This window comes from Oncorhynchus masou, chromosome 21 (assembly GCF_036934945.1).
Source record: "Oncorhynchus masou masou isolate Uvic2021 chromosome 21, UVic_Omas_1.1, whole genome shotgun sequence".
NCBI lineage: Eukaryota > Metazoa > Chordata > Actinopteri > Salmoniformes > Salmonidae > Oncorhynchus > Oncorhynchus masou.
This window is the reverse complement of record NC_088232.1, coordinates 4,905,001-4,917,374: the sequence shown is the minus strand read 5'-3', so window position 1 is coordinate 4,917,374 and position 12,374 is coordinate 4,905,001. Positions and strand designations below refer to the sequence as shown.

Sequence of the window (12,374 nt, the reverse complement as noted above, 5' to 3'; positions counted from 1 at the left end):
CATCCCTCTATTTATGCCTGGTAATGTTACATAGCCATCCCTCTATTTATGCCTGGTAATGTTACATAGCCATCCCTCTATTTATGCCTGGTAATGTTACATAGCCATCCCTCTATTTATACCTGGTAATGTTACATAGCCATCCCTCTATTTATACCTGGTAATGTTACATAGCCATCCTGCTATTTATGCCTGGTAATGTTACATAGCCATCCTGCTATTTATGCCTGGTAATGTTACATAGCCATCCCTCTATTTATACCTGGTAATGTTACATAGCCATCCTGCTATTTATGCCTGGTAATGTTACATAGCCATCCTGCTATTTATGCCTGGTAATGTTACATAGCCATCCCTCTATTTATGCCTGGTAATGTTACATAGCCATCCCTCTATTTATGCCTGGTAATGTTACATAGCCATCCCTCTATTTATGCCTGGTAATGTTACATAGCCATCCCTCTATTTATGCCTGGTAATGTTACATAGCCATCCCTCTATTTATGCCTGGTAATGTTACATAGCCATCCCTCTATTTATACCTGGTAATGTTACATAGCCATCCTGCTATTTATGCCTGGTAATGTTACATAGCCATCCCTCTATTTATGCCTGGTAATGTTACATAGCCATCCCTCTATTTATGCCTGGTAATGTTACATAGCCATCCCTCTATTTATGCCTGGTAATGTTACATAGCCATCCCTCTATTTATACCTGGTAATGTTACATAGCCATCCCTCTATTTATGCCTGGTAATGTTACATAGCCATCCCTCTATTTATGCCTGGTAATGTTACATAGCCATCCCTCTATTTATGCCTGGTAATGTTACATAGCCATACCTCTATTTATACCTGGTAATGTTACATAGCCATCCCTCTATTTATGCCTGGTAATGTTACATAGCCATCCCTCTATTTATACCTGGTAATGTTACATAGCCATCCCACTATTTATGCCTGGTAATGTTACATAGCCATCCCTCTATTTATGCCTGGTAATGTTACATAGCCATCCCACTATTTATGCCTGGTAATGTTACATAGCCATCCCACTATTTATGCCTGGTAATGTTACATAGCCATCCCTCTATTTATACCTGGTAATGTTACATAGCCATCCCTCTATTTATGCCTGGTAATGTTACATAGCCATCCCTCTATTTATGCCTGGTAATGTTACATAGCCATCCCTCTATTTATGCCTGGTAATGTTACATAGCCATCCCTCTATTTATGCCTGGTAATGTTACATAGCCATCCCACTATTTATGCCTGGTAATGTTACATAGCCATCCCTCTATTTATACCTGGTAATGTTACATAGCCATCCCTCTATTTATGCCTGGTAATGTTACATAGCCATCCCACTATTTATGCCTGGTAATGTTACATAGCCATCCCACTATTTATGCCTGGTAATGTTACATAGCCATCCCACTATTTATGCCTGGTAATGTTACATAGCCATCCCTCTATTTATGCCTGGTAATGTTACATAGCCATCCCTCTATTTATGCCTGGTAATGTTACATAGCCATCCCTCTATTTATACCTGGTAATGTTACATAGCCATCCCTCTATTTATGCCTGGTAATGTTACATAGCCATCCCACTATTTATGCCTGGTAATGTTACATAGCCATCCCACTATTTATGCCTGGTAATGTTACATAGCCATCCCACTATTTATGCCTGGTAATGTTACATAGCCATCCTGCTATTTATGCCTGGTAATGCTACATAGCCATCCCTCTATTTATGCCTGGTAATGTTACATAGCCATCCCTCTATTTATGCCTGGTAATGTTACATAGCCATCCTGCTATTTATTCCTGGTAATGTTACATAGCCATCCCACTATTTATGCCTGGTAATGTTACATAGCCATCCCACTATTTATGCCTGGTAATGTTACATAGCCATCCCACTATTTATGCCTGGTAATGTTACATAGCCATCCTGCTATTTATGCCTGGTAATGTTACATAGCCATCCCTCTATTTATGCCTGGTAATGTCACATAGCCATGTCAGTATTTTTCATATTATTATTTCATTTCATTTCATTCGTTCATTCTTTTTCTGGAGAAGAAAGGTGGGAAACATTCTGGACAAAAAAAGAGCGATGCACAAATTGACTGTTGGATCTGAGGTCGGAGTAAGTGAGAGCGCTCACAAAAGAGAAGCGCCCTGTAACTCCTTCAAACGCACACACATTCACTCTTGCAACTACACACACGCGCGCAGAAACACACACACACACACACACACACACACACACACACACACACACACACACACACACACACACACACACACACACACACACACACACACACACACACACACTCGGGGACATAAACATACATGCAGAGCAAGTGCACACACACAGCAACACACAGACACACACAGAGACAGGAGGGAGATTTGCTGTATTGTGTAACAATGAAAGCGTGAATGAACAGTGCAGGTAACTGTTTAAAACAGGGTGAAGGTGGAGGAAGAGATAACAAGAGAGGAGGTGGTGGAAGAGACCCATTAACACTATAACACCTGAGCCAGACTGCAGTCTACTAATAATACAGCAGAGGCACAAATCAATGTGTGTGTGTGTTTAAACCCCCCTCTGGGTCCCTAGTCATTGATTGACAAGTCCAAAAGCTGTACAATAACACGTGGGAGGAAAGCCTTTGTGACCGGGCAGTGTGTGGGTGTGTGTGTGTGTGGAGGGTTACACTAAAGAAATACCCTCACTGTACTCTCTGATTTTGGATTGCTTGGTGAGTTTCAGTGTGTTGCTACATCAGTATTGTAAATGTTTGGGTTGCCAGATTGGCTCTGGTTTGATTTGCAAAGTCACAAATGGGTATAGTTACTGGGATGGCTGAGGTAAGGGTTGCCAAGTTGGCTGAATGTTACAGACGAATGTTACGGACAGATGCTAGTTTGTCCACTTTAACTAGTTTCATTTTGTCAGTTTAGCTAAGGCATAGTTCCCAAGGTTGACTACCTTGCTAGATTGGTGGATTGGGTTGCCAGGTATTCTCACAAATAAAAAAAGAGATATGTGATCATGTCTCGATGTAATCAAGGTATGAAATTATGGTTGTTTTCAAATACAATCTATTTTAGTTGAAGTGTACAAATTATTATAATTATGCTCCGGCCTCCCCGACCATCGGCTCTGACAAAAATCGTCCCGCAGCTGAATCTAGTTGCCTACCAGCGGTTCTGTTTTCCAGGTATGCTAATGTTATGTTATAACCCATAATGTCTTGATGTAGAGCAATCTGTTCCCAGGTTTGAGATATAGGTTGCCAGGTTTGCTTAATTTACGTTTAATACAGTTGCCATGTATTTTTCTTACCTGCTCTCCAGTGGCACATTGCTGCCCAGGACCCAGCTGTCCTGCAGCGGCACGGACTCGGGTGTGGTTTGCAGCTCGGCGGGGAGGGCGGCCGGTGGGGCCGGGCTGGGGTTACGGTTGCGGCTGCTCAGGGAGTTGTGGTTGAGCGCGGTGACCGACGGCTGCTGCTTGTGGGGAGGCGGGGCTGGCGGCAGCGTGGACTGGCCCTGCTGATGGTGATTGGGCGGTTGCTCTGTATAGGAGAGGGCATAAGAGATGGGGAAGGGTAAGTGATTTGGGGTTTGACACAGTTAGTTACAGGTTTGACGAAAGGAAGATGACAAAAAGATGACAGCCCCACACAAGAAACATTCAACAACAGAATGTTGTGTTCAGTAAAATGTACTGATGCTCATTGTGCCTCTGGAGTCTCCCTCTCTCTCCCATATGCTACCATCCTGGGTAATTAATCATCACACTTAAGTAAACCTATTTGGATGAGTGCAGGCATCATTACAACACAACATCTGGCTGCTATTACAACACTACAATGATGGACTAAAACGTTGGACAATCCTGCCACACACCCACAAACCCTCCTTCTCCTCCCAGTACTGCTACTGCTCACCTCAGAGCCTGAAAGATGGCCGTTCTATATTTCTTAAATTTAACCTTTATTTAATTAGGCAAGTCAGTTAAGAACAAATTATTATTTACAATGACTAACTACCTGGGAACAGTGGGTTAACTGCCTCGTTCAGAAGCAGAACGACAGATTTTTACCTTGTCATCTTGGGGATTCGATCCAGCAACCTTTCGGTGACTGGCCCAATGCTCTAACCACTAGGCTACCTGCCTTCTAATACCAACAATGTCTCCGAGATGATGATTACAGGTGGTTATACACGAGAGGAAGACAACTTGGGAAGACAAATGACACAACCAGTCAGAGAACAACAGGTCACAGTGAACGTCGTTACAGGCTAGACCGCCTCTAATCTGCCCTCGGGGTTACAGTCTGAGAAGGCTAGTGGAATGAGCAGAGCGCAAACAAGGAGGAGGTGGCGGGAGGAGAGGATATTTCAGCAATCTTCTTCTCCTAGAGCGGCGTTTAAATGACAGCGGGAGGAAGAGAGGAAGAAGAGGGGAGGAGAAGAGGAGGAGGGGAGATTCCAGGTATTCTCCTAGCTCGCCGCGGAGACCATCATTGAGAGCTCAACAGCAGACGTTTCATTACGGTTCTTAACTGAACGTTTCATATCTGATTATGAGGCTGCTAGAACTAATGACCTTCACAGCCCTGCAGTCTACCGCGCTCTGCAGTGCTCTGGAGGCTCTTTTACAAAGCTACAGCAATTACCTCCTAACACACATTGCTGTCACACACACACCACTCACAACACACTCTCATAAACAACCAACTGAAACAGTCCTTATTATTCAAACTCCCACACATATATTTCATGGCACACACACACACACACACACACTCTCTCTCTCTCTCTGTCTCAGTCTTTCTCTGTTTCTCTCTGTCTCTCGGTCTCAGTCTCTCTCTCTCAGTCTCAGTCTCTCTCTCTCAGTCTCAGTCTCAGTCTCTCTCTCTCAGTCTCTCTCTCTCAGTCTCAGTCTCTCTCTCTCAGTCTCTCTCTCTCAGTCTCTCTCTCTCGGTCTCTCTCTCTCGGTCTCAGTCTCTCTCTCTCAGTCTCAGTCTCTCTCTCTCAGTCTCAGTCTCTCTCTCTCAGTCTCAGTCTCTCTCTCTCAGTCTCAGTCTCTCTCTCTCAGTCTCTCTCTCTCTCAGTCTCTCTCTCTCGGTCTCTCTCTCTCGGTCTCAGTCTCTCTCAGTCTCAGTCTCTCTCAGTCTCAGTCTCTCTCTCTCTGTTTCTCTCTGTTTCTCTCTCTGTTTCTCTCTGTTTCTCTCTCTGTTTCTCTCTCTGTTTCTCTCTGTTTCTCTCTCTGTTTCTCTCTCTGTTTCTCTCTCTCTCTCTCTCTCTCTCTCTCAGTCTCTCGGTCTGTCTCTCTCTCTCTCTCGGTCTCAGTCTCTCTCGATCTCAGTCTCTCTCTCTGTCTCAGTCTCTCTCTCTTTCGGTCTCTCTTGCGGTCTCGGTCTCAGTCTATCTCTCTCTCTCTCTCTCTCTCTCTCTGTCTCGGTCTCTCTCTCTCAGGCTCTCTGTCTCGGTCTCTCTCTCTGTCTTCTCTCTCTCGGTCTCTCGGTGTCTCTGTCCTCTCTCTCTGTCTCTATCTTCTCTCTCTCGGTCTCTCGGTCTCTCTTTCTCTCTGTCTCGGTCTCTCTCTGTCTTGGCCTCTCTCTGTCTCGGTCTCTCTCTCTCTCACTGTCTCAATCTCTCTCTTGCTCTCTCGGTGTCTCTCTCTCTCTGTCTCGGTCTCTCTGTCTCTGTCTTCTCTCTCTCTGTCTCGGTCTCTCTCTCTCTCTCTCTCTCTCTGTCTCAGTCTCTCTCTCTCTCTGTCTCTCTCTCGGTCTCTCTCTGGGTCTCTCTATTCCCTGTATATAGCTCCACATTGATCTGGTACTGGTATTCCCTGTATATAGCTCCACATTGATCTGGTACTGGTATTCCCTGTATATAGCTCCACATTGATCTGGTACTGGTATTCCCTGTATATAGCTCCACATTGATCTGGTATTCCCTGTATATAGCTCCACATTGATCTGGTATTCCCTGTATATAGCTCCACATTGATCTGGTATTCCCTGTATATAGCTCCACATTGATCTGGTATTCCCTGTATATAGATCCACATTGATCTGGTACTGGTATTCCCTGTATATAGCTCTCGGTCTCTCTCTTGGTCTCTCTCTCTGTCTCGGTCTCTCTCTCTCTCTCTGTCTCAGTCTCTGTTTCGGTCTGTATTCCCTGTATATAGCTCCACATTGATCTGGTACTCGTATTCCCTGTATATAGCTCTCGGTCTCTCTCTTGGTCTCGCTCCCTGTCTCGGTCCCTCTGTCTCTCGCTCTAAGGAATGAGCACTGAGCTTTAGCTCCAGACCCAAATCCCCTTTACCCCGGATTACATACAAACCACTTGTAATACGAGCCCCCGCTATCCTCCCAAACACCCCCCAAGCTATCCCCCCTCCCTGGGGAGCTAGATTCTTAAAACCACTGACAGCGTCCTCTGTTCTCCCCTTTCCTTCAGATGGCGGCATGGCTATTTAAAACCAAAAAAACATCAGATTATATTTTGTTGTTATTATTATCTATCCTAATGCCTAGTCACTTTACCCTGCCTTCATGTACATATCTACCTCTTATACCTTATTAATATCTATCCTGATGCCTAGTCACTTTACCCTGCCTCCATGTACATATCTACCTCTAATACCTTATTATTATCTATCCTGATACCTAGTCACTTTACCCTGCCTCCATGTACATATCTACCCCTAATACCTTGTTATTATCTATCCTGATACCTAGTCACTTTACCCTGCCTCCATGTACATATCTACCTCTAATACCTTATTATTATGTATCCTGATGCCTAGTCACTTTACCCTGCCTTCATGTACATATCTACCCCTAATACCTTATTATTATCTATCCTGATACCTAGTCACTTTACCCTGCCTCCATGTACATATCTACCCCTAATACCTTATTATTATCTATCCTGATACCTAGTCACTTTACCCTGCCTCCATGTACATATCTACCCCTAATACCTTATTATTATCTATCCTGATGCCTAGTCACTTTACCCTGCCTTCATGTACATATCTACCTCTAATACCTTATTATTATCTATCCTGATGTCTCGTCACTTTACCCTGTCTCCATGTACATATCTACCTCTAATACCTTGTTATTATCTATCCTGATGCCTCGTCACTTTACCCTGCCTTCATGTACATATCTACCTCTAATACCTTATTATTATCTATCCTGATGCCTTGTCACTTTACCCTGCCTCCATGTACATATCTACCTCTAATACCTTATTATTATCTATCCTGATGCCTCGTCACTTTACCCTGCCTCCATGTACATATCTACCTCTAATACCTTATTATTATCTATCCTGATGCCTCGTCACTTTACCCTGCCTCCATGTACATATCTACCTCTAATACCTTATTATTATCTATCCTGATGCCTCGTCACTTTACCCTGCCTCCATGTACATATCTACCCCTAATACCTTGTTATTATCTATCCTGATACCTAGTCACTTTACCCTGCCTCCATGTACATATCTACCTCTAATACCTTATTATTATCTATCCTGATACCTAGTCACTTTACCCTGCCTCCATGTACATATCTACCTCTAATACCTTATTATTATCTATCCTGATGCCTCGTCACTTTACCCTGCCTTCATGTACATATCTACCTCTAATACCTTATTATTATCTATCCTGATGCCTCGTCACTTTACCCTGCCTCCATGTACATATCTACCTCTAATACCTTATTATTATCTATCCTGATGCCTCGTCACTTTACCCTGCCTCCATGTACATATCTACCTCTAATACCTTATTATTATCTATCCTGATGCCTCGTCACTTTACCCTGCCTCCATGTACATATCTACCTCTAATACCTTATTATTATCTATCCTGATGCCTCGTCACTTTACCCTGCCTCCATGTACATATCTACCCCTAATACCTTGTTATTATCTATCCTGATACCTAGTCACTTTACCCTGCCTCCATGTACATATCTACCTCTAATACCTTATTAGTATGTATCCTGATGTCTAGTCACTTTACCCTGCCTCCATGTACATATCTACCTCTAATACCTTATTATTATCTATCCTGATACCTAGTCACTTTACCCTGCCTCCATGTACATATCTACCTCTAATACCTTATTATTATCTATCCTGATGCCTCGTCACTTTACCCCACTTTACCCTGCCTCCATTGATCTGGTACTGGTATTCCCTGTATATAGCTCCACATTGATCTGGTACTGGTATTCCCTGTATATAGCTCCACATTGATCTGGTACTGGTATTCCCTGTATATAGCTCCACATTGATCTGGTACTGGTATTCCCTGTATATAGCTCCACATTGATCTGGTACTGGTATTCCCTGTATATAGCTCCACATTGATCTGGTACTGGTATTCCCTGTATAAAGCTCCAAATTGATCTGGTATTCCCTGTATATAGCTCCACATTGATCTGGTACTGGTATTCCCTGTATATAGCTCCACATTGATCTGGTACTGGTATTCCCTGTATATAGCTCCACGTTGATCTGGTACTGGTATTCCCTGTATATAGCTCCACATTGATCTGGTACTGGTATTCCCTGTATAAAGCTCCACATTGATCTGGTATTCCCTGTATATAGCTCCACATTGATCTGGTACTGGTATTCCCTGTATATAGCTCCACATTGATCTGGTACTGGTATTCCCTGTATATAGCTCCACGTTGATCTGGTACTGGTATTCCCTGTATATAGCTCCACAGTGATCTGGTACTGGGACTCCCTGTATATAGCTCCACAGTAATCTGGTACTGGTACTCGCTGTATATAGCTCCACAGTGATCTGGTACTGGTATTCCCTGTATATAGCTCCACAGTAATCTGGTACTGGTACTCGCTGTATATAGCTCCACAGTGATCTGGTACTGGTACTCCCTGTATATAGCTCCACAGTGATCTGGTACTGGTATTCCCTGTATATAGCTCCACAGTGATCTGGTACTAGTACTCCCTGTATATAGCTCCACAGTGATCTGGTACTGGTACTCCCTGTGTATAGCTCCACGGTGATCTGGTACTGGTACTCCCTGTATATAGCTCCACAGTGATCTTGTACTGGTACTCCCTGTATATAGCTCTACAGTGATCTGGTACTAGTACTCCCTTGTATATTGCTCCACAGTGATCTGGTACTGGTACTCCCTGTGTACAGCTCTACAGTGATCTGGTACTGGTACTCCCTGTATATAGCTCCACAGTGATCTGGTACTGGTACTCCCTGTATATAGCTCCACAGTAATCTGGTACTGGTACTCCCTGTATATAGCTCCACAGTGATCTGGTACTGGTACTCCCTGTATATAGCTCCACAGTGATCTGGTACTGGTATTCCCTGTATATAGCTCCACAGTGATCTGGTACTGGTACTCCCTGTATATAGCTCCACAGTGATCTCCCTGTATATAGCTCCATTCTTGTGTATTCTCTTGTGTAACTATTTTTGTTTTTAAACTCTGCATCGTTGGGAAGGGCTCGTAAGCAAGCATTTCACATTACAGTCTAGTTGTTTTCGGCTCATTTGACAAATAACATGTCATGTGATTTGACTGAGTGAGTAGGTTCTATGATACACAGGGATTATGAGAGGCAGATACGGTTTATCGCGAGGGAACGTGATGGTGCAGTGCACCGGGTGATGTGACTGTGGTTGGTGAGACGGAGATGCTCTGTGCTATTGTCCCCTTTTCCATTCACGTTGATGTGTACACACACACATCACCAGGTTTGAAGGGACATCAGCAGTGACACTTGACAGTAATTGTCCATGACATGTGCGGAAAACACCCCCCTCTCCCGCCATCCCTCCAACCAGCCCTCCAGCCACCCCACCGAGCTGAGTGTTTGTAGCCCACCCGTGATGCCTGTCGGTGGGGGAGCGGTGGCATGTCATCTGGGCCCTGGTGGCATGTTGACACAGTGGCTGGCCTCACGCTGTTTCTCTACGGGCTACCATGCATCATGTGGCGTAGGATGACAACAATGCCTATAGACACTGGTCTGAGGTCAGTTTGGGGCAACCTACAAAAGAGGTGAGAGAGAATGATGTGGAGGAAAGAGAGAGAGAGAGAGAGAGAGAGAGAGAGAGAGAGAGAAGGGAAGGATGTAGTGAAGGAGAGAAAAGTGAGTGAGGGGAGGATAAAACGAAGTGGGGAGAGACGGGGGAGGCCCTGGAGGACTCTCCCCCAGGTGAGGAGGAGGCTGGGAGAGTTGATCGTCTGTGAGCTGACGGGATGGCTGGCTTCACGTCTGGCCCAGGACACACCTCTCTCGCTCCCCCCCCTCCCCAAAACACACAAAGGGAGAGGGGGAATAACCATACTGAGGACAAAGGAAAAGGAATGAAAAGGCATGGTGGACACTACGCCATGTGATATCAGTCTATACCCAGACCGTACATCAGGAAGACTGACTGGTATGGTATAGGGACGACCTTTTGATCAAACAACTTTGAGTCTCAGTCACTGAACTGAGCTTCCTGGGGTCCACGTGACGGACCTACATTGTGAGACTACAATGGAAGCAGTGGGGGAAAAAACGATTCATCTACTGCTTTAGAGAAATGATGAGGGAATAACAGTATCTCACTAACAGAGCAAGGAAAGGGAGATGGAGGAGTATAGACGGAAGAAGAGGAGAGAGTGAGCGTGAGCTCGAGAGAGAGAGTGAGAGGGAGAGACAGAGGGAGACAGAGAGAGACAGAGAGCGAGACAGAGAGGGATGAGCCCGGGGTCACAGCGACATGTCGGCCATGAAATGTTTAGATTTCCATTTTCCTCCAACAACCTGAGCCCTGACCTGGAACTGAATGAAAGCAATCAGCACAAAAGAAGAAAAATCCCTCCCTCTCCTCCTCCCTTCCATTTTATCTCCTCTCTCTTCACTCCCTCCTCTCTCCCCTTCCACCTCATCTCTTCCCTCTCCTCCTCCCTTCCCCTTTGTCTCCTCTCTCTTCCCTCCCTTCCCTTTTATCTCCTCTCTCTTCACTCCCTCCTCTCTCCCCTTCCACCTCATCTCTTCCCTCTCCTCCCCCCTTCCCTTTTGTCTCCTCTCTCTTCACTCCCTCCTCTCTCCCCTTCCACCTCATCTCTTCCCTCTCCTCCTCCCTTCCCTTTTGTCTCCTCTCTCTTCCCTCCCTCTCCTCCTCCCTTCCCTTTTGTCTCCTCTCTCTTCCCTCCCTTCCATTTAGTCTCCTCTCTCTTCCCTCCCTCCTCTCCCCTTCCACCTCATCTCTTCCCTCTCCTCCTCCCTTCCCTTTTGTCTCCTCTCTCTTCACTCCCTCCTCTCTCCCCTTCCACCTCATCTCTTCCCTCTCCTCCTCCCTTCCCTTTTGTCTCCTCTCTCTTCCCTCCCTCTCCTCCTCCCTTCCCTTTTGTCTCCTCTCACTTCCCTCACTTCCATTTTGTCTCCTCTCTCTTCCCTCCCTCCTCTCGCCTTCCACCTCATCTCTTCCCTCTCCTCCTCCCTTCCCTTTGGTCTCCTCTCTCTTCCCTCTCCTCCTCCCTTCCCCTTTGTCTCCTCTCTCTTCCCTCCCTTCCCTTTTATCTCCTCTCTCTTCACTCCCTCCTCTCTCCCCTTCCACCTCATCTCTTCCCTCTCCTCCCCCCTTCCCTTTTGTCTCCTCTCTCTTCACTCCCTCCTCTCTCCCCTTCCACCTCATCTCTTCCCTCTCCTCCTCCCTTCCCTTTTGTCTCCTCTCTCTTCCCTCCCTCTCCTCCTCCCTTCCCTTTTGTCTCCTCTCACTTCCCTCACTTCCATTTTGTCTCCTCTCTCTTCCCTCCCTCCTCTCGCCTTCCACCTCATCTCTTCCCTCTCCTCCTCCCTTCCCTTTGGTCTCCTCTCTCTTCCATCTCCTCCTCCCTTCCCCTTTGTCTCCTCTCTCTTCCCTCAGTCTCCTCCTCCCTTCCCTTTTGTCTCCTCTCTCTTCCCTCCCTCCTCTCGCCTTCCGCCTCATCTCTTCCCTCCCCCTCCTCCTCCCTTCCCCTTTGTCTCCTCTCTCTTCCCTCCCTCTCCTCCTCCCTTCCCTTTTGTCTCCTCTCTCTACCCTCCCTCATCTCGCCTTCCGCCTCATCTCTTCCCTCTCTTTTCTCGTCTCTCCCTCCTTCGCTCTCTCTCTCCTCTGTCCGGTCTCCAAGGGGCTGAAATGCTACAAGCTCTGGGTTTAACTGCAGTGGAATTAGGGGGGTCTAAAAGGAACGGCGCTGGTTAAGACCCCCAAAGAGCCCTAATTGAAGCTTTGCATTATTTAACCATTCCTCCATAAGACGTGAGACGA

General features: G+C 45.8%; 1 protein-coding gene across 2 annotated transcripts in view; it reads right to left on the bottom strand.

Moving 5' to 3' along the window:
- LOC135507602 (teneurin-3-like) overlaps positions 1 to 12,374 on the bottom strand; it is a 462,717-nt gene that overhangs the window by 164,610 nt on the left and 285,733 nt on the right. For both annotated transcript variants that reach the window (XM_064927148.1, XM_064927149.1), the window contains exon 6: positions 3,372 to 3,603. In XM_064927148.1, coding sequence (XP_064783220.1) covers positions 3,372 to 3,603 — 232 coding nt within the window. The remainder of the gene's footprint in view (positions 1 to 3,371; positions 3,604 to 12,374) is intronic.